At 38.7% G+C, this 27,770-nt stretch overlaps 2 protein-coding genes across 12 annotated transcripts in view; both read right to left on the reverse strand.

The window, feature by feature from the left end:
- Golga1 (golgin A1) overlaps nucleotides 1-9,453 on the reverse strand; it is a 48,465-nt gene extending 39,012 nt beyond the window's left edge. For 7 of the 9 annotated variants that reach the window (XR_009593836.1, XR_009593835.1, XM_060390083.1 and 4 more), the window contains exons 1-2: nucleotides 6,956-7,073; nucleotides 1,431-1,584 (exon numbers count right to left, since the gene is read on the reverse strand). Coding sequence is in view for 6 of the 9 variants with exons in the window: in XM_060390083.1 (XP_060246066.1) it covers nucleotides 1,431-1,584; nucleotides 6,956-6,963 (162 nt within the window). In the remaining 3 variants the exon portion in view is untranslated. Of the gene's footprint in view, nucleotides 1-1,430; nucleotides 1,585-6,955; nucleotides 7,239-8,779 lie in introns of those variants that run through there. The other 2 variants (XM_021633356.2, XM_060390086.1) reach the window with 2 other exon arrangements.
- Nucleotides 9,454-10,031: 578 nt separating this feature from the next.
- Scai (suppressor of cancer cell invasion) overlaps nucleotides 10,032-27,770 on the reverse strand; it is a 111,554-nt gene continuing 93,815 nt past the window's right edge. For 2 of the 3 annotated variants that reach the window (XM_060390093.1, XM_021633365.2), the window contains exons 15-18: nucleotides 27,020-27,092; nucleotides 23,836-24,009; nucleotides 23,548-23,648; nucleotides 10,032-18,972 (exon numbers count right to left, since the gene is read on the reverse strand). In XM_060390093.1, coding sequence (XP_060246076.1) covers nucleotides 18,826-18,972; nucleotides 23,548-23,648; nucleotides 23,836-24,009; nucleotides 27,020-27,092 — 495 coding nt within the window. In that variant the 3' untranslated portion in view covers nucleotides 10,032-18,825. Of the gene's footprint in view, nucleotides 18,973-23,547; nucleotides 23,649-23,835; nucleotides 24,010-26,169; nucleotides 26,313-27,019; nucleotides 27,093-27,770 lie in introns of those variants that run through there. The other variant, XR_009593837.1, reaches the window with a different exon arrangement.

The raw sequence follows: 27,770 nt of genomic DNA on the forward strand, positions 1-27,770 counted from the left end.
AAAGAAATCACTTTGTCTTTTAAAGATTAAAACAAAGAGGGAAAGGTCTTTAACAAAGAACCAAAATCTTGTGCATGGCCAAAGCTTTGTCCTGTATTGATAAAGCTTCAATGTCTCCATTTACAAAACAAAAGGTTTTTAATCCAAACTTCCAAAATGCATCAGACTTTCACAAAAAACATGCATTCAATAGTTCAATATATGAATAGGCATCCGTTTTCCCCCCCCAACATCAATTATTTTAAAACTTATGTTAAGTTGGGTGTGGTAGTATCCCTGAGTTTCAGGCCAGCCTGGTCCACATAGGCTGTTCTAGGACAGTGAGGGTTAGTTAGTGAGACTGTCTAAAAAACAAACAAACAAACTAACTAACTAACTTACTTACTTATGGGGAGCCAGGCATGGTGACACAAGCCTTTATACCCAACTCAGGAAGCAGAGAAGGCATGTATTTCTGAGTTAGAGTCTAGCCTGGGCTACATGGTTAAATCCTGTCCTTAAGTTTATGGGTAGCACTATTATTACTTTGGATAGCACCCGTTACTGCTAAAATATAACTTACTTTGGAGGAGAGGGTTCTTTTGGTTTTTGAGACAAAGCTTCATTAAAAAAAAATTATTTATTTATTATGTATACAGTATTCTGTTTGCATGTACAACTGCACCGCCAGAAGAAGCCACAATGTATATACATTTGTGTGGAGGCCAGAGGACAATTTGCAGGAGCCGGTACTTGTCTACCACATGTGTCCTAGGGAGAAAACTCTCATCAGGCCTGGCAGCAAGTGCCTTTACCCACTAAGCCATCTCACCTGTTTGGATATACAAACTCTTATCTTTTTACTACTACTACTAGTACTTCTTCTGATGGAGAAAAATGAGATGAAGGAACACACACATATATATATTCTTTTTAAATTGGGGCGGGGAAGATGGTTCAGTGGGTAAAGTACTTCCTGTATAGGGACTTAAATTTGGATCCACACACCCACATAAAAGCCAGTACTGGGTGGGAGGGAGAAGATAGGTAGATACCATAGCAAAATGGTGAGCTCCAAGTTCAGTGGGCTAGAGTGTTTGCTGGGCAAGCATGAGGATGAGTTGAATTTCTGAGCACCCAGATAAAAATCCAAGCATGCCTGCATGTACCTGAACCCCAGTGTTGGGGGAGAAGGCTGGGGACAAGTGGATTCCAAGAACTCCCTAGACAGCCTGCATAGCCCAAAGGGCCTTCTTTCTGAGTGAAAGACCTATTCTGAAAGAAATCAGAGAGCAGAGGAAGATATCCAATGTCCCCCCTCTGGCCTTTGCATGTGTGTTCACCTAGGTACCCACATACATATTACCCCCCCCCACTACACCAAAAAATAAAACAAAACAGAAAGAAAAGAAAAAGGTAGGGATAAATAGAAGAAGATTCTCAAAGCTGACCTCTGGCCTCCACAGAAGCCTTTCTGCGGCTTCATAGAATGAGTTTGGTAATGTTGCTTCTGTTTCTATTTTGTGGAATAGTTTGAAGAGAACTGGAGTTAGCTCTTTTTTGAATGTCTGGTCGAATTCTGCGCTGAAGCCATCAGGTCCTGGGCTGTTTTGGATGGGAGACTTTAGGTGAATGTACCTGCATGCATATGTGCACACTTGCGCTTACCACACACACTCGAGGGGGCAGGTAAACAGAATTTAAAATACTAAAAAATATTCTATCTACCTACCTACCTACCTACTACCTACCTACCTACCTACTACCTACCTACCTACCTTCCTTCCTTTGATAGACAGATACAATGTTTTTCTATGTAGCCCAGTCTGGACATGAATGGAAGATAATCCTTCCTTAGCTTCCCAAATGTTAGGATTATAGGTATGTGTCACCCTGATGACTCCTGAGTTTTTGCCTTTACTATAAAAGTTTTCAAAAATAAATCAAAGCAAGGAGAGTAGCCTAGTGATCATTTCCCATTAGCCCCTCAAATGCAGGTTTGTTTTTCTCACATTTGCTTCTTCTATTCTTATTTTGCTGAGGTTCAAATAACAGACATCAGGACCTTTTATTATTTACTCTGATACATATTTCTAAAGAATGGTATTTTCCTATTTAAGCAGATCCTGTTACCACATCAAACAAAATTGAAAACAATACTAATATCCCGTCTTTCATATTGTCTCCTCACTTTATCCCCAAGATGGTTTTATAAGTGGATGAGTAATTCACAACCTATTTTAAACGTTTATTTACCTGTTCAGCTACTTACCATCCAATAATATTTACTAGAAGTCAGTTTCTTTAAGAAAATTCTGTACTAGGGATTGAATCTAGGGCCTCACTTATGTTATCAGAGTACTCCGCCAGTGATTCTTTTAACCCTCTGAGAGTCGGTATCTAGGACAGGTAAAAGTAGTCTATGGGTTCAAGGCCTAGTTTCACCACTTCTTAGCTGCAAGAACATGGGCTGATTACCCAACCGGCCTGCACAGTTTTTCTTATGGGCAAACTGTGATAGTGATATGATTGACCTCACAGAGCTGTACAAGGACTAAATGAAGAGGCGCTTTCAGTTCACAAAACAGAAGCTGCCACAGACTTACTTCTGTTTCATACCATCTGCTACTAGTTATCTTCTCTGCTGCTATAACAGATACCATGAAACAGTGGCTTATAGGCTACAAAAATGGACTTCTCAGTTCTGTAGTCTGAGGAGTCTAAAAGATCAAGGCTCAGGGAAAGTTTATTGTTGGTAAGGGCTCACTTCTTATTTCATGAATTTTTTTTTTTGGTAGATTTTGTTTATTTATTTTGAATGCTCTATCTGCAGGTACACCTGCATGCCAGAAGAGAGCAGTAGAGGGCATAGATGGTTGTGAGCCACCATGTGGTGTGGTTGCTGGAAATCGAACTCAGGACCCCTGGAAGAGCAGACAGAGCTCTTAACCCCTGAGCCCTCTCTCCAGCCCCGGACGGGCACCTTTTGTCCATACCCTGCATGGTAGAAAAGGAAAAGCAGTGTCTGGAGCCTTTATAGGGATGCGAATCCTAAATACCCACGGCTCCTGATTTACTCCTCTCTTCTACCTCCTAATGCCAACAGTGATGAAATGTGGGGGAAATAAACAAAACAAGTTGTTTTATTACTGTGAATGAAATATCCTAGGCTTTCACAATGTGCTAAACATTAGGAACAATGGAGAAACAGGCTTCCCTAAAGGGCAGTAGCAACAACAGAAGCTGATTATGAAACGTTCACTAAGAACCAGCCCCCACAAAATTATTTATTTATTTATTTGTTCGCTTGCTCACCCACTCATTTACTTACTTATTTATTTTTTGTTTTTCTGTTTGTGATTTTGGCTGTCCTAGAACTTACTCTGTAGACCAGGTTGACCTCAAACTCACAAAGATCCATCTGCCTCTCCCTCCCAAGTGCTGGGATTAAAGGTATGTACCACCACTGGACCGATATTTTGGTTTTTTAACACTGGGATTTCTCCGTGTAGCTTTGGCTGTCCTGAACTCGTTTTGTAGACCAGACTGGCCTCAAACCCACAGAGATCTGCCTGTCCCTGCATTTCTGAGTGCTGGGATTAAAGGTGTGTACTACCATGCCCAGCTCCTATAGGATTTCTCTAAAAAATACGTATTTCCTATGTGTTTGGGGGTTTTGCCTGCATGTATGTCTGGGCATGTATGTGTACTGCACCCTCAGCAGACATTCTCCATGTACTGCTACAGCGTAGCACTTGGGCAACAGAGTATAATACTATAAAAATTAGAGATTCCACCAAACTTTGCTCCACATGTCTCTCTCCTTTGTTAACTGTGCTTTACATCCTTTCCCTGCAAATGATGATGGCAGTTAAAAGTGTACACTGAGTGCTCTTGGCATATCATCCTGCCTGGGGGATAAGTTGGTAGATCCCTGACACATACTTTAATAAAGACAGATCCAGTTTAATAAAGACAGAACCTGTTTTGCAGGTATGGGAACTAAACAAAGATGAGTGAAGGAAGCTGTCCACTGTCATATAGTAAATGATGCAGTAAGAGATCAAATTCAGCTTGGTGAGGTCATATGCTTTTAGTCCTCAGGATGTAGAGGAAAGGAAAGTTCCATGAGACTGAAGCCAACCAGACTGAAGCCTATACAGTGGGTTCCAGGCTACCCAGGGCTATATAGTGAGATCTCGTCTCAAGAGAAAAAGAAAAGTAAGTCTAGGTCTTGGTTCTGTAATTGGCCTCTGTGAGTTGTTAAGTCCTTCACTTTGCCTTTCAAGGAATTCCTAGTTTAGTGGAAGAGCCCATCAGGTGAGTCAGCACCAGGAATTAAGAATAACCGGGGCTCCTACAGAGGAAAGATAAAATCTGCACCAAACCCAGGAGGAGAGAAGGGTCAGGCTCCAAGGCGATCTCTAGAGTGCCATGTGAGGAGAGTCTCTAAAAGATGACCAAGAATATTTCAGAGGATCATCAGTATAAAAGAGAGACATAAGACATTCTAGAGAGAGTAAATAGCACAGGCAAGTATTTGCAGGCAGGAAGCAATGAAGTCTGTTCCAGGAAGTTCAATAAATTAAATATGGATTTAGCATATGGTGTAAGAAAAGTTGAGTAAGATGAAGTTGGGTAGGTAAGCTCTGACAAGACCATCAGTTTATAAAACACAATAATGAGTTCCTGAAAATGAGGAGAAAGCTACAGGGTTTTAAGCACTGAGAGACATGAATAGATTTACTGAGAATATCACAGGGGCTGGAGAGATGGCTCAGAGGTTAAGAGCACGCACCGTCTACTCTTCCAAAGGTCCTGAGTTCAATTCCCAGCAACCATATGGTGGCTCACAACCATCTATGAGATCTGGTGCCCCCTTCTGGGGTGCAGGTGTACATGCAGGTAGAACACTGTATATAATAAATAAATAAATTAAAAAAAAAAAGAGTATCATCGTAGGGGGAAATCTACTGGAATCAGGGTACCCAGAATGGCGACTTTCATCCAGGAAAAACGGGCAGCCTGGGTAGGAGGGAAACACTAGTAAGTGCACTAGTAGTCTGAGTAGAGGACTTTGGGAAATGGAATCCAAAGTATCTGTTGACTGATTAGACACTAAAAAGTCAAAAGAGGGAGGATTCTAAAAAGCCTTTACAGCTTCTGTCCAAGGACTTGGGCGGATGAGATACACATTTAAAGATGGAGTTAAGGAATTCAATTTATTCATTTTGAATCTGAGGTGACACAGGGAAGATGTCTGTTTAGAGAAATATACTCAGTTAAATGTAAGGGTCTAGAGAGAGGGAGTGAAGTTCAGATATTTAATTATTTAAATTTAAACACGTTACTGGAAAAGTCTCAAGTCAAGTAGTCCCTAAACTCAAGTCAATCTCTATGTCTACAACAGATTCTAGATGAGAGGGCTTCATTTATCATCAACATGAAGGGAAAACAGGTCTTTCTGCTGAAGAACTCAGTGTTAATACTAAATTCTTCAGCTAGGCAATCAAACTGCCACTCCTATTTCTGTATGTTATAGGAGCCAATGATAATCTTGATCTTGTAATTTTATTGCTCCACTCCAATAACCTAATAGCTTTTGCCACGTAATATGACCTCAATTCAGGTAGAGGAAGAAAAGAGAAGGAAGACTCAGCTGACCATGGAAACAATTCAAGTGTCAATCACCAGAAGAAGAAAGATAAAATACAACCATTTCAAATAGTAGAATTTTAGCAATGTTAAAAATAAATGAGCCATAGCTTCAGGGAACATAGATAGATTTGGAAAAATGTTGAGTTAAAGAAAAAAAAAAGGTAAGTCTAAGAAGACTATGACATACCATTTTTATAAGTTCAAAAATGAAGTTTTAAATAACAGATTATTTATGACTAAGAGATATTTTAAATCTTTTAAATCAAAAAGCTGCTAAGATATTTTAAAAAGCAAGTGAATGATAAACACAAAATCTAGGATACTGCCTATCTGGCACAGCTGGGGAATTTGGAAGTAGTACATAAGTGGCTTTAATAGTATTAGTAATATTCTGTTTCTTAAATGGGCACTAGATTTGTTTCATGACTTACACTTTACATATACATTGTTTTTTACAAGCTTTCTTTCCTTGTAGAGCTGAAGAGTAAGTCTGCTTTTATGTTATATACATTTACATATAAGAATATATATATACATATACTAGACACTAAATGCTTAGTCATTTAACTTAGTATATCATTAAGCAGGATCCTTTCCTGATAAAGCAGCATACTGTGAAATTTTACCAAACGCACACACGCACACACGCACACACGCACACACGCACACACGCACACACGCACACACACACACACACACACACACACACTTTATGAACAACATAGGACACTGAATCCATTACAGTTAATTTTCCATCAACTTTCCCAATAAAACTACACTCTGGCTAACTCAAGACCATAATTTACAGACCCTGCTAAATAACAATGACTTAAAATGTGTGTGCTTGCAGAAAAACAAGATATGTATGTATGCCTGTATGTATTTGGCTTTTTTGAGACTGTTTCTTTGTGTAGCTCTGACTGTCCTGGAACTCGCTCTGTAGATGAGGATGGCCTCAAACTCAAAGAGATTCATCTGCTTCTGCCTCTTGAGTGCTGGGATCAAAGGTATGCACCCCCACACAGGGCAAGATTTACATTTTAATAAACTAAAATGTAAACAGAGATGCACAGGTTATATAAATGGAAAAACAGAATAAGAGGGTAATGCACAGAATACAGGAGAGAAAAATGGATAACAAACCAAATGCTAAAAAGAATGGAAAATGAGGAATGCAGAGTTTTCTACCTCTATAAACTAGAAAAAGCATAAAATAATCATGAAATCTAAAAACTTTTATTGGAAAGATTTCTTGCAGTAGTATTTAGAAACTCTATACTGACTTCATCAAATATTCAAAGCAAGAGAAGATACTTACAAAGTCATCTCCTGAGTCAGCTCCCATAGAGGCCACAGACTCCTTGCTCACAGATCGTGGAATCCTAGCAGTGCCGCCTGGCCTCTGAGCAACAGCACTCTCTTCTGCAATTTTCTTCTTTAGTTTTGCAAACATTTTTGCTGTGTGGCTATATTGTAGGGTAAAGTAACCCCTGAACTTCTCAGGGAATGAAATTCAGACAGAAGTACCTAAAAAGTTTCACACCTCCAGGCTAGATGCATCCCACTTAAATGTGGACCAAAGAATTTTGGCAACACAGTATCTATAAATCAGATTAAAGAGATAGTTCCAAGTTAAACACTGAAAAGATTTCATATTTCAGTCATCAGGTTAAGCTTCACATATATGTATACACACAGATATAATAGAACATAGTTATTAAACATTTAAAAGTGCCAGGTGCAGTGGCACACTCCTGTAATCCTAGTACTCTGGGAGGCAGAGGCAGGTGGATTGGTGTCTGTTCGAGGCCAACCTGGTCTACAAAGCGAGTCCAGGACAGCCAAGGCTACACAGAGAAACAAAAAACATTTTAAAAGCACTCATGTGCATCATTTGCATATATGGGTAAGAAATATTTGGTCTGAAAGAGGCAGAATAACCTCTCAAGGACTATGTGGCTAAGTCATAGAGCTAGTATCTACACTTGGTTGACTCATAAATCTCAACTTTATGTTTTAGCAATGGTGTATGACACATAGTAAAATTTTCCAGGCCACCAGCATGTAATCATGACTTAATACTTTTGAATGTTTATTCTAATAGTATGTTACTAAGAATTTAGTGCTTTTTCTCTTTAAGTCAAAGACACAAAAGTCAAAAAATACAAAATATGCAACACAACCCCTCGTTTTCAATCGATGCTTCCTGACTGAAAGTCACAATGTAGAAAACAAACAAACAAAAAACCACAAACAAACAAGCAACAAAACCAACCTCAAACCCAAGAAATCCAGTCTAACTAGCGTCATCTGATAGCCTTTAAATTTCCCCATCTGTGTGGAAATGCGTGGTTTTCTTTGTGCTTGATAATATTACCTCAAGCCATTAAGTTCTTCCCAAATGAGATTTAACATGAGATTCAAAATTTCTTTCCTCTCAGTGGTATATAAATCACTACTGGGCAGCTGTAGAGTTGGATGCAAGTCTTTAATCCCAGTAGAGGCAGAAGGATCTCTGTGAATTCAAAGCCAGTCTGGTCTATGGAGCAAGTTCCAGGCCAGCCAGGGCTGCATAGTGAGATTTTGTCTCAAAACACAAAATAAAGCAAAAGACTACCATTCGGTTTCAACCTTAACTTTTCCTGTCTTGTAAAGGATACACTCTGCTGTAAGATGACAGATGACTCCTTGCCACATCAGATTATCCATTAAAGTCTATGAACTCCTTCAAAACTTTACTCCCAATCTCTGTAAACCACTAGAGTCACCTGTCTTTATCTACTATATTTAAAACAGTCTGGAGGTCAAAGTCACTGCCCTGTGTTGAACACAAAGATAAAATAGATTGGATATTGCAAGTGCAAGATCAAAATGTTCAGTGGGAGTGGGTCGAAATAAGCTGGGCAAGGATGATTAAGGGGGCGAATACACCTTGACACTATTGTACTGCTGTCAATGGGATGGCCCCACTCCCAGTGAACAGCCTAAGAATTTCACCTATAAGCAGAAAGAATTTCTAACAGCATTGGTGTCTATATTCACTTCTCCCTAGGTGTTCTGAGCAAAACAGCTTGAATTAGTTGAAGGTTTCCCAGTGACAGTTTTTATTTCTCAGCTGATTCTCATACATATAAGTGTTTACCTGGTCAGGCTTGGTGGTCTGGTCCCGGAGCCCTTACTCTAGCGCTAAGTCGCTAGAGCAAACGACCAACCGCAAAGTTCAGACAGATGCTTAAGATCCGGAGGTGCCGACACCGCAATTGAGATCCCACTCCCTCTGGCTCGCCCTGGAGCCGCGTCCTTGCTAGAGCTGTCAAACAAGGGAGGGGACCAACCTCTGACAGCAGGGGGACTGCGCCCCAGAGAAGAGTGGTGGCTTGGCTCTGATGGCGGAGGGCGGCTCCAGACCCTCAGGCCAATGGGGCAGCCTCCGCCCGGAGTCCCCGGAGCACTCCGGCACCGCCCCCACCCCTGGGTCGGGGTCCAGCTTGTTCCCACCTCACGGTGGACCGCCGGAGGCCCCTGGAGGTAGGGAGTGAGGCCTACTTGCGTCCCGGGGCTCCGGTAGCGCACTTGCTGCTTTCAGGGCACAGCCACGCCTCCGCGGACTCTCGAGGGTGCTGGGCTCCCACCTCAGGCCGGCAAGCCGAGCACCGACCCGGAACCGCACGTTTGCCGCGCGCCGGAAGTGGCTGCGCGTCGGCTGGGTTCTCCGTACGCGCATGCGTCCGTGTGGGACTCCGCGGCGCCAGAGCGGGCTTCCTGGGCCGTTGAGCTGGAACGGCTGCAGGTCGCGGGCGCCTCTACCTGTGCTCCCCGGCCACTGCCACGTCAGCGAGCTGCACGACGGCGGACGGCAGTCGGGCTGCCCTCGGTCACCGCCTTCCCTTCTGAGGTGGGAGGAGCCCTGTGGCTGACGCGGCCCCGCGGCGGGCTGTACTGAGGGCCGGCGTCGGGGCTACCGGAAAGTCTGTGCCCCAAAAACTACAGCTGACACCTTTCCCGTTGTGACCCGGGTTTTAACTTTGGAGTCCAAGTTCCTGTCGATCATCCGTTTCATACAACTGAAAGAAGTTTCTAGAACCTTATTATTCTTGTGCTGCCTAAGTAAGATTTCCATATTCCTCAAGCATTCCACGTTAAAGACACTTCAGTCCTTCCCTAGAGGTAACACCAGCCCTAGCATTTGTTGATTCCACCTATTCTTCCAGTTTTCTCTTGTTCCACCTGTAGCAGCTACCAGGCAGAGATAAAACAAATACCTTAAACAGTATTCTCAAAACTATAAAGTAGGAGTATTAAAAGCGTGAATCTGTAACTCAAGACAGCTAAGAGCGCCCAAGGTAATATCCCAAAGAAACAGCTGTCAATAATATTAAAGAAGTACACAGAACTTTAAGCAAATAATGTTTATTTTAATATTGATGATACACTTAATATATACGTGATTCAAGATACAAAATTCATTTACAAGAGTTCACACTTGATGAATGTATTCACATTCCTAGAGAATATTTATCAATGCAAAGTTCTTTATTACACTGACCACAAAACCCCAAATATTCTGTAATCTTGTTATTTAACAAACATCAAAACCACAACGTTTTATTTTCCATCCTCTAGTATTTATGTGCCCTCTAAGCGATAGGCACCGTGTAACAGAACAGTTAACGTTGGAACGCCTACGGAATCTGCTCTGCAGAATCACAGTGTTTACTCTGAAATCCATGTAGTGAAGAAGTGAAAGGCTCACATTGTTTATGACAAATCACACAAGAGTCAAGTGATCAAAGCAGGAAAATAAAATGTTCAAGAACTTGTCAATTTCTAAGGTCTATAAAATGTTAATTGTGACAGACAAAAGCAGAAATGACTGCTGGAAAGGAACAAAACGAAATAAAAACCTTAAGAGAATGTATAGTTTAAACAATTTAGAAACGCCAACAGACAAGACTTTTACAACACAAACGTTGAGGTCAAATCATACAATATAATTTTCCCTTAGTCACTGTAGTAAAGTCTCTTCAAAATTCACCAGTAACACATAAAAATTGTGAATCCAAACAGTTTACTGTATAACAGAGCTGACAGGTTTATTCTAAAGTATTAACTCACAATACCCAAATGAACAAGACAAGTCTCAAGGATCATAGTTGATCTGTGAACAACTAAATAGGCAATCAGCTTTGTTATTTTCACGACAGAGAGCACTTGGATAAGGTTTGTTACATGAATATTGTGCTTCAATCTGTTGAGCTAATAAATATAACTCTATAGTCCCTACAGTGTTACAATTCTATAACATCTCAGTTACAGACAAGCACATTTTTTTTTTAAAGTGTTTCACACTATTAGAAAGTCAAGTATAGTTTCTGCTATGATTTCAACAAGTGCATTTCTGCCTAACATATTGTAGACAACAGGTTCACCATTATTTTCAGGGTAAAAAAGATCAAACAACTTTTAAAAAAATCTTACTCGATTAAATTAAAACTTTAGTGATACCTTGAATAAAGCTAATTGATGCTAAACCTTAAAAAATGGAAACTGCTCAGAAAATAACAAAGTTCTCTGAAATCATACTAATCCTTACAGCAAAGTAAATGTTTTCTAACTACTTCTGATTTAGTGACAAATGCAACTACTACTTATATTGGTGCTACAACATAGGGGTAACTTATCTGGGGAGATTTCTCTTGTAATCTCTACAAAGAATATGTTAGGACACTGTATCTGCATTTCTTGGTATGTAAGACCTTTCTGCCTCAATTGTAAGAATCCCACAATATACAGGACCCCAGTTGAAGAGCAAGGCTCATTAAAATTAAAAAAAAAAAAAAAAAAGTTTGGAAAACTAGTGATCATAGTCCTATGTGGTGAAAATAATGCTTCTAGGTAACTACAAAAGGCCACATAAATCAAATTCTAAATTACTGTATTGAACCACACGAAGTATTTTAATGATGATATCATAAAGAATTAAAAAAAAAAAACTCCTCAGCAAACAGTAACAAAACTTACTATGCTAAAACATCTTAAGTAATTTTTTTCCTGAAGATTTTTAAACACATCACTGTATACTTTTAATTTAGGAAAAAAAAATCAGTGGCATGCAAAAGAGGATGGGAGTTAAGGTTTTGAAAACATACAGTGGCATTTCTCTGTGGTTTGGAAATGTTTACTGGAGAAAAGGGTAACATCATTTGACATTTTATAATGGTTATGCTGGTTTCATGTATAAGAAAATTCATAGTTCAAATTCTACTATAAATCTCACTTTTGAACGAGGAACCAGTGGACATTCATAACAACTTTAAATGGAAAAAAACCCCGTGATATATTAAAAAATATAATAATTTAAATACCTTTCACTGCAGACTTATAACTAGCCATAATTATCTTTAATTTGAAAGTGATATAACTCACTCCATTACTTTCATTTCATAAGAATAAAAATTTAAAACGTAAAGTCTGAGATCTGAGAAAAGTAAATTTGAAATTAGTGATATTGCCACAAACAATACTACAACTAAAGAGATGATTGTCTTAGGATACAGACTAGAACTGTCCACTTAAGGGAAAAATATTTGCAATTTGTAGACTGTTCTGTGACCAAATTCAGACTGAGTCTGTAGGCAAATCTGTCAGATGCAATGGAATATACTTATTACTGTTTTTTAAAGTATACTGACTATACTGTCAATAAACAAAACAACAAAAACACCACCACCACCACCAAAATTACTGCATTGAGTAATCTAACTTAAACAAAACTTGAAAACCACAAAAAGAAATAAGGATATTTTTAAACTATGAAATGATGCTAACAGTTATGAACAGTCTTGTATAAAAATGGGGTTCTATACTGACTTTCACTTAAGAAAACATAGTTATAGAATTCCAAAGAAAATACTTCTCTGGCACCAAATTAGTTACACTCAATACCTGTATGCTTACCTAATTACATGTTTCTCCTACATCATTCCTTTCCCGTAAGCAAGTGACTGACCCCATCTGCACATACATCATTCTTCATTAAATACAAAGAATGTTGAAAATTATCTTGTTGAAAATTATCTCAGGAAAGATGGGACTAAGTATAGACTTACATTTGGAAGGTCTACTCTGAGGAAGATGTATCGTCTTTTCACTTTTATTAATTATGTGGCCCTAGTATTCAGGAAAGACTAGGAGTTGACTGTGTGTGCAGCATCAGTACATAAGCATTCCAGAGATTATGGGGAAAAGGCTTTGTTTTCTCAGCAATTCGTAGCTTACTCAACTGCAAAGTTACCAGCTTTGTGACTGTTTGGGACAGAAGTTAAAGGCACAGCCATCAACCTTTCCTACTATGCTTTAATTTTTTTTTTTTAAATAAGCATTTAGATGTATGAGTGTTTTGCCTGCATATATGTCTCTGCCAGAAGAGGATGTTGTGTGCCTGAGAGCTGAAGGCTGTGAGGAGCCATGTGGACGCTAAGAATGAAACCCAGGTCCTCTTGGCCAGGTGTGGTGGCTCATGACATTTAACCTCGTCACTCAGGAGGCAGCTCAGCCTACATGGCTAACTCCAGGACAGCCAGGGCTATAAGAAAGCAAAAGAACAAACAAAAGACGTGCTCTTATTAACTGCTGAGCCATCTCTCCAGCCCCTAGTTTTAGGAATTTTTAAACAACATAATATATGACCTGCCACCCGCAAAGAAGTTTGGCTGTTAAAACATTAGAGCCTGTGAACATTTTTTGAAGGATTTCTCAGGAAAAACACATTAATGCATCTTAATGTACTTCAAAAAAAAAAAAAAAAAAGACAACTTTAAGAGTATAATTGAAAAGTTATGCACAACTGGCTGCTTTATTAACAATGGGGAGGCAAATGTAATAGCATTAGAAATGGTAAAACTGACTCAAACTGATTTCTCTCTTTGAAACAATATAATGTTAATAGATTGATTTGTTTTTGGAAGATTAGAGTAGAAAGCTGCCCTGCAGTTTTATTTTACAATGCAGAAATAACTTTCCTATTTAAAGTGAATATAGAAGTGTGTTTAAACATCCATTACATTCATGTGAACAAACACATAAACTAAAGATAATGATACTCAGCAATATCCCAGACACTCATGAATTGGCACTGTACATATTTTCTATAATTTTACTACCATCCCAAGTCTTTCTGTCATTTTTGTTTTGTTTGGTTTTTCTGTCATGATTTTTGAGTAGGGGGGTTCTGTAGACCATGCTGCTCCTAAACTTACTATGCTTCAGAGGCTGGCCTGAACTCTTGACTCTCCTACCTCCACTTTAAGAGAACTGGGATTACAGATGTAGTGCCCTTGCCCTAACACACGCTGTGCTCAGCTGAAAGCCTAGGGTTTATACCCTCTCAGGCACTTCATATTAAGAAATCCACTTTGTATGTGAATGTATGGTTAAACTGTAGAGCAAAAGTATTCCCATAGAACTCAGCAATAAAAGTAAAGGCACTGAATTTGCTGGAAACATTTTTTCCCCCAGATGAATAGATGTATCTTTGATATGAATGCCAGTAAGAAAAGTTTATTTAACCAGACACTGCTGCAGACACACATCAACAACCCAGTTCCTCTCTATCCAGCCCTCTGAGGTTTGGCCTTCTTTTGCCTCATAGAAACACATTTAGAATGAGCATACTGATGGGGAAAAAATTCAGAAATTAAGATTTAGCATCCAATACTGAAATGATAAACATGACTATTTCCTCAACTTAAAGATATTTCCTATTTTCAAATGAGAGCAAAGTAATTTTTTTCAGTAGTCTCCCCACCCCCAAAGTCATAAACAATTTTCTACTCAGTAGTAACACTCAAATATGGACTAAAAAAAAATTGGACCAATAAAGTTTAAGACACTGCTGGTGTCTCAGTTTTACAAACTTAGGTTTTCAGGTTTCTAGCAAACGTATCAATTTAAATGGAAGTTTGTAGATGAGTCTAAAGCTGAAAATATGAAGCCTCCTCTTAGTATTTTCATATCCTAATTTCAACTCCAAAGGAGCCCATTTTTATCTCAACACAAGCCCCTTAAAATTGAGGCTTGTTAAAGAGATCTAGCCACAACCTAATTATAGTAGCATGAACAATGCCACTCTGATGTCCTCACAGAACTAAAATAAATTCAGCCCACAATGGGTATGGGTATATAATACACACACCGCACACCAAGATATTTACAGATATGTACACATATATACAGAAAGTTTACAGAGATTTAGCCTCACAAAAATATACACATGCCATTAAAAATAAGAATTTCAAATAAATAAGTTCTAAAAAGAGCCTTCAGCCTAAACACTCTTTAAATTCTCCAAATAAACATGAGAACAGAAAACACTCCCAAGTCACCAGGAGACATCACCAGGAGACTCAAGGCATTCATATTCACGTTTATATTAAGTCTTATACTCACTCTTATAGAGTGGACAGATAATTATGGCAGTGGCCAAGTAAGCAGACACTGGTACCTTAATATATCTCCAGAACATCTGGTTATTGAGGTGACTATCAGTCTCCATGGATAACTGAGACTTTTCAACTAGGTTGAAACCACTTCTCAGATGCAGGCAGAGATTGAACTTGGAGAATGGTAGAGAAGGGTCTGTAACCTATTCAGGAGTCTGATCTGTACTTCTTCCTTGACACTAATGAAATTCAGTACCATTACCTATTTAAGGGAATTCTATTGCATGACAGAGGAGAAAAAACAAAATCAAACTCCAAACCCAGACAGACCCTGAGTTAGGAAAACCTCAAGTAAGATCAAATTACACCTCAATTTCCAAACTGTGAAACATTTCAGCTTTGTTAAAAAATATAAAGAGCACAATAAATTCTGTGCTTTGAAAGGTTTTGAGAGCACCACTTCCTAGGAGGGAAACATACAAAGAGTATATCCTGACTAAAATCAAAGAAAAAAAACCCATCTGATTTTATAATTAATAAGAATATGCTACGGGTGACTGGCATGAATATTCACTGTACTGGGAATCAAACACAGGGCCTTGGAGATGCTAGGCAAGCACTTTATGACTGAGCCTTATCCTGACTGATTTGAATATCTGATACACTGGGAACAAAATCTTAATTTTTTATGTTAAGAATTTACAGCTCTAAACTTTTCTCTCCTTTTTTTACAGAAAGAAGTTTGGGCTACTGGGGAGACTGGGCTGAGATGAGATGTTTGTAGCCCTATCATAAAATAATCAGCAGCCTTTGGACACCTCAGCTGTCTCTGCTATAAAACAGGCAAGGTGGCTGCTTTAGTATTAGAAATATATGAATACAGAAAGAAAATCACATTGTGCTTCACTCTGCTTTGTGTGTAACTGGTCTCTTGGAGTCTGATGCTTTCTAGTTTGTTTACAATGATTCTTAAGAAACCAGAAACTTTATCAGAATCTATACAGAAATTTGTGCAATTTGAGTACAAAAATGTTGCTTCTTCAGCTTTGCTGTTTTTATTTCTAATATTTAAGTTTTTAAAAATCCTAAGGGCTTAAAATAAGCAAATCTGTTTTTGGGACAGGGTCTCTTGCAGCCCAGCCTGGTCTAGAGCTTACTCTATATAGCTAAAGATGGTCCTGAACTCATGATGCTGTTGTTCTACCTCCAAGTGCTGGGAATGGAAACCAGGGCTGTGTGCATGCTAGGCAAGGTTCTACTACCAAGCCATAATCTTAATCCTTAATGCAAGAATTTTTAAGTCTCTTTTGCTTGCATTTCAAGTGCCATTAAAAAAATGTCTGCTGTGAAATACATGTTTTTCTTCTTAAAGGCATAACTTTTAAAAATGTTTCAAATTTCTTACCATAGTTTTGTTCTCTAAGATTCCGGATCTCTTACTAGGTTTTTTTCCCCCCCAAGACAGGTTACTTAGCAGTTATTTTTGAGATGAACTTTTGCTGTATAGTCTAGGTTCACCCTGACCTTGCAATCTTCCTATGTACTGGGATTACAGGCATGCACCACAACACCCAGTTCAAAACTGTTTCTATTTTTTTTTTTCTTTAAAAAATGATGGAGGCCAAATACAGAATTTCTGAATACTAGATAAATGCTGTTCCATGGAGCTACAGCCTCAGTTTCGGTCCACTTTAGATCTTTAGCTACTAGTTAGGAACTACATTACTGTTAGTTCAAGGGCCCCCATTATAATCTAGTTTTACACTGTGATCTTTAAGACACATTTTTCTGATCAAGGAAAGTAATTTCCCCAGGACAGTCTAAGCAAGTCTCAACAGCTAAGTAGGATCTAGTGGTTTTTTTTTGAACTATCTTAGTAAACACAATATGGGAAGGATATTATAGTGCTAAAAACACATACAAATCAATTTTTTTCTGGAAGCAGTGGGGAGGAGATAAACATTTTTGGAACTAAGGCTCCAAACTGTAGAATTACAGACAAGATCAGGATCTTGGGTAAGTCACTCTTCTTTATATGGAAGAGTGCTAAAAAGCAGACACATGAAGCTACTCATCAAAGGGTATCATGCTAATTATTAAAAAAGCCAAAATTAGAACTCAGACCTCTTGCTTCTGAAACCAGCGGTCCTTATGCTTAGCAGAAAAGAATAAAACACAGGACAGCCACTTTAAATGTCAGGAAACAGGAAAGTGTGTGTTGTAGGTTAGCAGTTAAGGCAACTGGAACAGAGGAGCTAATGACCATTTACTGCTACAGTTCAGAACAGTTAAAAAAGGAAAACCATGATTTGCAAACAAAGTAGGCCTTTTAAAAAGGAAAAACTACCACCTGCAATGGCTCTTTCCACATTAACTTTTTTTCTAAGTTTTAAAAAATACTGTGTGAAAGAACACACAAACAATTTAACAGCAAACAAAACATCCAAAGTCTCTGACTCAGCTCTAACCTGGACATCATGAAATGCATGCACTGGAGCAGAGATGGTCACAACTTACAACTACAAGATGCGCTAGGTGAGAGAAGGCGACCCCAGGAACTGCCAGGGGTAGACCATGAACCTACACAGAAAATGGGCAGAAGGAAGTGTGATGCACTGATTTTTGAACTTAAATGCCATGCAACCTAAAGGGGCTGGGAAGGGGGGAACCTTCTCATAATCGCAACCCTTGAGATTATCAAGGAGATGGAGGGGAAGAACACATAAAATTCTTTATATTACATACTGAGTCCTATTTAAAATATTAAAAAATAACTTGTGCATGAATATAAAATAACAAAAATCAGGGAGTTTCAATATCTTACTTCCAAACTGCCAAAGCAAAATCAACTCAAAACTTACTTTCCTAATACCCAATTATCCTCAATTCAAATTGACAGTATCTCTAACACTTGAATATGAAAAAGGATCAGAAACTGTGCAGTGAGTATACCAAGGAATCTATGAAAACACTGTTTAAAACCCAATCAAAATCCTACTGGAGACATTGCAGGATTATGAAACCACTGATTTGATTTTTGGGTGAAATATTTAAAAGCATTTTCCTTTGCATTTCTGGCATTCAAAGACTACAATGAAAATAAAATATGCAAACAAATTTCATGATAACAGTATTCACATTCTAAGTAAGGTCTATCATCTTAAAGTTCCAATTTAAGATTTAATTTCCAGATGCAATTCAATCCTAAACAAATTCTAAAAATCTGACATAATTTAATGATATTCAGTGATCTTAAGACATCCATTTGTACATCAGCGAGTAACTCACTTTCCTACCTATTAGTGTGGAGTAGAAAGAAACTCCACAGAAGGGCTCTGCTCTTGATTTTCAGTAGTCCATGTGGCTAGTTTCACCACTATGAACAATTAGATAGTTCCCAAATCCAGACAAGTCCAAGTATAATTTATGAATTGTCCTCATTATGTAAAAATAATTTATTCTTCCTAGGGTGGCAAAGTAACTATTTGAGTATAGGATGTCAGAGGTAAGTATCTAATGTCAAAACCAAAAATAAAAATTTCAACATTGAGACTTTAAAAGACTTGAAAGATTATATTTTAAAAGTTACCCTAAAAGTCTGAACTTTTTTTTTCAGTTTGCTTTTAAAATGATGGTTCTTAAATCCAAAAATAAAAACCAAGTAACACACTATGTCTCTGTCATTACATTAAAAAACTGCACCATTTAAAATCTGTGGAAAATGAAAAAACTGTTAAACAAGAGGGTTTTAATAGTCATCCATAGAATTCTCAAAGAAGATATTTCGAACATCCAGAATGGTGGCCAATTCCAAAATGTGCTTCTGAAGGTGAGGATTCTCCACGGTTTCATCCCTTGGCAGTTGTGGATAGGATTCTGGGTAATTTCGAGTTTCCTGGTAAATAAGAAAAGTCGTGTGTCACAGTCTGATAGGAGGAAATGATGCTGTTTCACAGTATTAAGGAGCAGCTAAACACTTATTTTCCTCTCTTAACAGTTATTATTACTAGTGTACTGGTTTTTTGGTTAGTTTGGGAACTTTTTTTTTTTTTAGAATCTTTTTATACCTCTAACATATGGCAATTTTCCTGGGTCAGCCTCCTGCATGCATAACCATACTTGGCTACTGTACTGAATTACTAACAAGTGACAATTCTAACCTCTCAATACAGCTTCACATGGGTTAGCCTAATACATCTGCATGCTGAATTATTTAATAAATATTTGCTAACCTCTATGGCTGCTAGGCCCAATATTCTATACTATCAAAACCCATACAAATCCTGAGGGAGCTATACATTGAATTAGAAAAAAAAAAAATTCTGAATGGAAAAAAAAAAAGCTGTAGTAGAAATCAAAATGACTAAAACAGTCTAAAATAAAAACTAGTAAATAAAAAAGAACAAAACTTTTGTGAACTCAGAACAGAAAAGATTTCTTAGGTACCTTAAGAAAACACAAACCACAAAAGAAAACTGATTAGTTGAATTTCCTTAACATTTAAAAAGCTTTTAGTTCCTGTTTTCTCCCTCCTCTGATGTCCATCCAGTTTGCCTTTCTGAGTGAGGACTGATCATCTGACCCAGGGTCCTCCTTCTTGCTTAGCTTCTTTAGGTGTACAGATTTTAGTATATTTATCCTATATTATATGTCTAATATCCACTTATAAGTGAGTATATACCATGTGTGTTTTTCTGCTTCTGGGATGCCTCACTCAGGATGATCTTTTCTAGTTCCTACCATTTGCCTGCAGAGCCTACCAGAGAGGGCCTCTGAAAAACTCTACCCAGCAGGGTATCAAAGCATGCTGAGGCTCATAGCCAAACTTTGGGCAGAGTGCGGGTAATCTTAGGAAAGAAGGGGGAGATAGAAAGACCTGGAGGAGATAGGAGCTCCACAAGATGCGCAACAGAACCAAAATTTCTGGGCACAGGGCTCTTTTCTGAGACTGATACTCCAACCAAGGACTATGCATGGAGATAACCTAGAACCCCTGCACAGATGTAGCCCATGGCAGCTCAGTCTCCAAGTGGGTGCCCTAGTAAGGGGAACAGGCACTGTCTCTGACATAAAGTCAGTGGCTGGCTCTTTGATCACCTCCCCTTTCCCCCAGAGGGGAGCAGCCTTACCAGGCCACAGAGGAAGACAATGCGGCCAGTCCTGATGAGACCTGATAGGCTAGGGTCAGATGGAAGGGGAGGAGGATCTCCCTTATCAGCGGACTTGGAGAGGGGCATGGGAGGAGATGAGAGAGGAAGGGGTTAGGAGGGAATGAGGGAGGGGGCTACAGCTTGGATACAAAGTGAATAAACTGTAATTAATATAAAAAAATTTAAAACAAAAGCTTACAGTCTTCAAAACTTTTTAAAAAACAAAGAGCTATAAAACCAAGTGACAAAATAAATTAGCCAACCAGTAAGCAGAAGGAAAGATATTTACTACCACTCCTGATGAATATAATGCAAATTGGACCCCATTCATCTGGATGGGATCACAGTGTATGTCTGATAGTACCCAGTGCATCCAGGTACAAAAGCAACTTTCATACCTTGCCAAGGGAGTGTTAATGACCTGCTTTGAAAAATGGTCTGGAGGTTTCTAGAAATGGAACACACAACTTTCTGCCAATAAAACTCAAAAAAGGGGTTGGGGCAAGTGGTCCTGATGGACAGCCAGTAGGGGGGAATTCACAACTGGATGTCAAACAATTACAAAAGAAAAGCAAACTAGTGACAATAGGATATATTGGGTCATGCCAATGGAGAGGAAAAGGAAATAGGAACAGAGGCAGTGAAGTCCGAGTTTCCTAATGATTATCTTTGAAGAGACTGAAAATAAAAAGATCTTGTATTGCCACACAAGTCAAAAAGTTAAAATTGCTGATCAAGCTGCTGCCTCGTGGGGAAGCAGCATAAAAGGAAGCACTTTTATTAAGCCTTCTCTGTATATGGAGAACTTTAAAAAAATCAAAATATGTCTGCAAAGACTCACACAAACTCTTCTACTTTCACTGAAGTAGAGTTTCATTTACTAGCTAAAGACTTTCAGGGGCCCTGGTGATCATCAACAATAGAACAGCAGTCTGCTACTTAGAGAAAAAAAGAACTAAGTGGAGTTGGAGGGACAGCACAGTGATTCAGAACACTTGTTGCTTTTGCAGAGGACCTAGGTTTGGTTCCCAAAACCCACATGGCAACTCAAAACCATCCAAAACTCTAGTTCCTGGGGACCTGATGATATCTTCTCATTTCTGTAGGCAACGAGGCATACAAGTGGTACACATACACACATTCAAGCAAAACGCTTAGACACATGATAAATAAAAAGAAGGAAAAAGAAACAAGCTAGTGATATATGAAACAAAACGCACCAATCTTACTAATGGCTTTAATACAAGATTTTAGCCAATGTGATTCAGGTCTATGAGATGGCAGTGTAGTAACTACCACATGAGTAGCGATCTGTAATGGACTGGTTCAGACTCACCAGAACAGTTAGGAAAGAAACGTTCTGGAAATGATGCTATTGTATTTGGAATGATGCTTAGTAGAGGTTTTCATTCACAATAATACAATATACACCAATGGTAAACACCAGTTTAGTGTATTTCACTGTAGGTATGCATAATTGGGCATAGCGATAATCCTGGCACTCTGGAGGCTGAGGCAGGAGGATAGACAGTTCAAGGCCAGCTTTGGCTACACAGTAAGGCTGGATCAATTATACAAAGCCAAACTAGAAATGTGTTGCAGAATATTTTGAAACTAAAAGTTTTAAAATCTTTTAAAAAACATTAAAAAAAAAAAAAAACCCTTATGTTCTATACTGAAGTAAAAAATGCAATGTATAACATCAAAAAAACAAAAACTATGAGTACCAACTTGGTCAGGACATCACTTAACCCTTATCAGAAAAACTTCTTGTAGTAGATGGTATAATATAGAGACCCATAACTGGACAATGTGCAGAGAGTGGGGCTGTGGAACATTCAATTTAAACATGTCTTCATCAAGGCCTACCCCCAACCCCAGGGCTCAATGATCTATGCAAAAGAAGAGGTGAAGAGATTGTAAGAGCCAGTGGTGATGGATGACTCCAAGGAAACAGTGTCTTTAGACACACAGGGGTGATATACAGAAGGACCAGCACAGGTACAAACCAGACAAAATCCCAACCCCAACCAAGAAGCTATTTACAACTGATACCTGCTGGGGAAAGGAAAATGAGCCTTCTAAGTAGAGTATCACTGGGTTTATCAATCACATTCCAGAACAGGCCTCATGCCCAAGACACGTGTTTTGTGTGCATTTTTTGTTTTGTTTTATTGGTCTTTTTGTCATTTGTTTGTTATTATTATTATTATTATTTTTCTAATAAGGTCTCACCATAAAGCCTTGCAGGCCTGGAACTCAGTATGTAGACTTGGCTGGAGTCAAACTCATAGAGATCCTCCTGAGTGCTGAGATTAAAGGCATGCACCAACTATTATTGCATAATTTATATAATAAACACCTAAGCAATCCAAATGTCCATTGCTGGCAGAATGGGTACGTAACTGAGACACAGTCAATGCCATGGGGTAAAAACTACAATCACCATGGTTCAGTTGTGGCAATATGCCATATATACATGTACATATGCATGTTCGTGGATATGTGTGTGTTTTATTTTTCCAGTGGTGCTGCTCATTGGACTTAAGACCTTGTGCATGCTAGTTGGGTTTTCTATCCCTGAGCTCCAGACCTCAAGACACTAGTGACTTGAAATAAAGCAATATAAATCCAGTCATATACTAGATAGAAGTGAAAATACACAAAGTTTTAATAAAAGACAAATGATCACAGCACTCAGGGTATCACCTGCATTTGAGGAGAGATCTGGCAGGACCCATAGCAGGATTCCCAAGAAAAGAAAGGTTTTGTCTGTTCTCTATTTATTTAGAGACAGGGTTTCTCTGTGTAGCCTTGGTTGTCCTGGACTCACTCTGCTTGCCTCAAACTCCTCCCACCTCTGCCTCCCGAGTGCTGGAATTAAAGGTGAGCGCCACCACAGCTCTGTGTTTGTCATTTTTTTTAAAAGTTAATGTCTCATATATCCCAGACTGGCCTCAAACTCAATAGGTAGCCAAGGGTGACCTTGAACTTTGACTGCTTCCTCTCAGGTACTGGGATTACAGCAGCTCATGAAAATGTTCATAACAGGAACATGTGTCAATACGGTTAATCTTTTTCTAATTGTTTCAGCATTTAAAGATAAACTTTTACTGTGAATTCCAGGCTGACCCTGAACTCCATGTTCCTGCCTGCCTGCATCACCATGGCCATACTACTCATCTTAATGCTGTACATACTTACTTCTAAATATTATCCTGGATCTATTTAAACTTTATTTAATGTGAGTAAAACATGACGAACAACTCTCAGTAACAATTAAGATAGCGAACTTGGTCTTTCTTTAATTCTCTGCCTACCCGAAAGGCCTTGTGCATCCTCATGGTGGCTGAGCAGAAGACAAACCTTGTGAGAAGCAATCGAAGAAACTCATCTCCAAAAAACTGGAGGAAGGCCTGATCTGCAGAGGAGAAAGAGACAGTGAAAGGAGGGGACATGAAAATGACACTTCAACAGGGAACTAAGATAAGGAAAGCTTCACGACTTTCCTGCCTGTACCTTAAAAAAACCTATATAATTTACAGTAAGAAACCATTTAAGCCACTACAGTAAGCTTGGGTGAGTGTGCAGGTAGATTAGCAGGGTACCTATTGAACGTGAGTGGGTCAGTAGCTGGGCAATGTCACGGTTGATTTTTCGAAGATATTCTTGACACTTTTCCCACAGGCCTCTACGCATGCTTGACAATCCAGACACAAATAGGAAGGCCATTAGAGGATTGTTCAAAAAGAGAGTGAAGAGGCTACCTCGCTGAGACTGATCTGTAATAACAAACATGTTACATACAGACAAGAGTTTTACAAAGGGTTAGCAAACACATGAGGAATATTTTAACACACTAATAATGTGTAAAATTAAAGCTGTATCAGTAAATCACAATCCAACAATGTAAATTCTTCATGAAACTATGAAAACACATCCTAGTCAAATTGCCTTCTGAATAAAATAAAAACACTGAGCCTCCTTCAAATATGAATGATAAATAAACACGTTTCTCATCTTCACATCAACTAACCAACTTCATCTGAATATGACAAGTGTTGACTCATGAAGCACCTATGAGGTAAATATCTGATGAGTACTTGATCTGCAAATTTACATGATGGGTTGTTCTTTCTTTGCGACCCAGGCAAAGAAAAGGCCAGCCTTGAACTCATGAAGTAGCTAAGGACAACACTGAGCTCCTGATCCTCCTGCCTTTTTACCTCCTAAGTGAGGGATGATAGGTATGTGCCACCATATTAGGCTCTCTGCCTGGCTCTTCAATGTCAATATTTTCTTTGGCCTATACATTGCTGATCTCACCAACTCCTAGGACATTAGTTGCCATTCATGTTCACAGATGCTTAATTTTCAAATACTAAGACTGAATTCCCTAGTTATGGCTCTGCTCCAAACTAACACTATTTATGAATTCATTACAGATTTCAGATTTGTACTTCAAAGAGTACAAAAAGGCACACTGTTAACACCCACTAGCTATGTAACTCACACTACAGTTCTACCTAACCGCACTTGGCTATATTCCATTCCCCTCTCAGAAAGACCCTGAGTTCAACATATGCTTCTCCTACAGTTCTCATCAAGACTCAGGATTTCTACCAACACCCGAGCCGCAGACTCCTGTCTTCTTGCTCTCTGTCTCCCAGAAAATCCTGCAGCGTTAGTGGACTCAGCATTCATTCACTACTGAGCTCCTAACACCACCATTTAGCTATGTCTCTAAGTGGCCCTCTATTTCATTCTCTATGGGTGCTCTTTCATCCTTCTCTGTTTAACATCTTCCATTCAAATCTCTAACTTCAATCATATCACCAGTCTTGAAAAGATTTTTATCATTCAATCACACATTCCCTTCAGCCAGAGACACTACTTTAACTTCTCTAAGTGTTTTATGGGCTCTCATAGTTTAAAGCTATAGCACATACAATTTCTTGGCTGGAACATTCCTGTTCAGTAATTCCTCATCTCCACCCACCATCTCTCCCTTTGCTTCCCTCCTAAGTGTTAGTAGCAGTTCCTCATTTGTACTCCCATGATTCCTCCTGTTAGATCATCTTATCTTCTATGAGTCATTGGTTCTGTTTGAAACACAACCATATTATCAGATACAATGCTGTTCCCCAGTGCCTAGCACCATGCCTGATAAATAAATCTTAAAAACTATACTGAATGATTTAAGTATGTCTCAACTAATGATAGAGATACAGACACCAAAAATGTAGGAATCTTATCAAATACATCTACTACTTTGTGGCCAGAGTGCCCAAGCCCTTTAGTAGAAGGCAGTGGCAACAATGTTACTGAATAAATTCTAAATGTTTCCCATAAAAGAATATTCAATCTGTCTGGTGGCTGAATTTTACTTAAAAGTGTTTGTAACCTAAGCTTTATAGTGTAAAGACAGGATGCTGGGCAAAAAACAAAAACAAAAACCAAAAAAACCCATTAGAGACATGAATCATTAACAGCACTGAGTGCTTTCTAGACACCTAGCACTATGCTATAGGGTTAAGTACTATTATTATTTCAATTTGATAAAGTAATTGTACAAAATGGCTTAATAACATTTCAGTGTCACACAGCTAATAAGTGGCTTTGTTGAGACTCAAATTCAGCTGGCACCTTTAAGTCTATGCTTTCCTCCTCTGTGCAATGAACTCTCTAATCAAATTTTGATATTAACACACTTGATCATGTAGTTTTAAATAAAACTACATTAGAACAGGATGATGACAGCACTCTCTAGTAGTGGGAAGAGGTTACATTCCTCCAGAAACAATAAGAAACAGGATGCAAAATGCTCAAAGCAGGAGAATTTTACCGTTGTTTGAAGGTAAGTTCTATCCCTTAGGATTTGGCTTTGGCTACGTGAACTTAGAATTGCTACAAGATTTTCCCTGTTAAACAGCAGAACTTACCTTAAAACAACGGTGTAAGTCTCCAGCTTCTCTCAGGCATTCAAGTGCTGACCATCACTTCCTGTGTCAAACTATGTCAGCAGACTGGACTTCGGGCTGGGAAGTAGCAGTGAAATGCCATCTCCCACAGAGAGACATCGGCACTATTCACAGTCAGGGAGATAGTGAAACAGTTCAAGTACTGCTAAGACAGTGTGAAGTTTCACTTAGCATTTGACCTAGGAAATGACTGGGAGTTAGAATTAGATTTTATGTGTAAACTATTGAGGACAAAATACTAAGGACAAAAGGCTTTCACTTTGTAGCCACCGGAGAAATGGCCCAAACAAACTTGTCCTTCTGGTGAATTCTGGAGAGGTTTTTTATTTTAAAAGCACAAGATGAAAGTTCGAAGAAAACAAAACAGAACAAAACAAGCAGCCAAAAAAAAAAAAAAAAAAAAAAAGAAGCCTTTTAAGTTGTGCCAGCTAAAGTATCCTAACTCTTGGACACAGGCTAAGAAGTTTCCTAAGCCAGCAGGTTTAAGGTCTTCAAAGATGCCTAAGGTAAGTAATTAAAGATGTAGGAAAATCATGCTATATGGCTATGACAAGAAAATCAGAACCAATTTTTAAACCTAAAAAACCAAGAGGTCTCTAACAGCACGGGATCAAACTACGTCAGATATGAATTACCTCAAGGCCTAATCATAGTACATGAGGGAAGCCTTATCTGCAAGGACTCCAGGCATATTTCAAATTGACACTTGCTACATGTACCATATATCCATGTCAAATCATGATGGTTGGTCAAAACAAATACAGTCTTTATTCGTGAAGACACATTGGTGTGACTGGCACCAAGAACATACCTTGCAAAGCTTTTGGATACACTGTCGGAGAAAGCAAGCAGACAAGTGGCTGTCCAAACAAGTTTGTGAAATTCTGCAATATATAAGAATTTAAGACTTTTATTAAAGATTTGAAAACCTGTAGTTACCTAGAAACTTTCCAATGTACATCACTAGTGTACAGATTGGGTTCTTTAACTTATAAACAAATGTGGGAACAGCAGCAGCTGCAGATATACATTCATGTCTCATTACCATGCATACCAACATGCTAAAAAGGTTTGCCCCCAAAACAGTGAAGTTTGCTATGTCGACTGTTGACTTTTAAAATAATAGCAGATATGTAACTGTAGCTTAGTAGGCACATGGCATCTGGGTCTCTAGAAACTGTTTCCACCAGATACACCAAGGCAAAATTTCAAGAATGTCTAACTTTCATCCTCAAAGTCAAACTTTCATCCTCAAACAGGTACATCTTTTACTGAGACTCATGGCAACAACTCCCACAGGATGATGCCAATGTGCTCATTACAGCAAGAACAAACTGGACATTCAGACTGCAAGTGGAGTCCTCTGCAATTAGGATATAATTTCTTTAAAGGCTGATCTATTATAATAGATACAATTTTAATAACATAAATTATTTGGTGAAAAAACAAAAAGATGTATCTATATATTAGGACTAAACTGAGTAAGCCAGAAGGTTAAAAATTCTAGCAGGTAAAAGCAAAGACAAACAAATGGAAAGACACACTATGTTCTTACAGATGAA

The sequence above is a fragment of the Meriones unguiculatus genome, chromosome 8, assembly GCF_030254825.1.
Source record: "Meriones unguiculatus strain TT.TT164.6M chromosome 8, Bangor_MerUng_6.1, whole genome shotgun sequence".
NCBI classification, from domain to species: Eukaryota; Metazoa; Chordata; class Mammalia; order Rodentia; family Muridae; genus Meriones; species Meriones unguiculatus.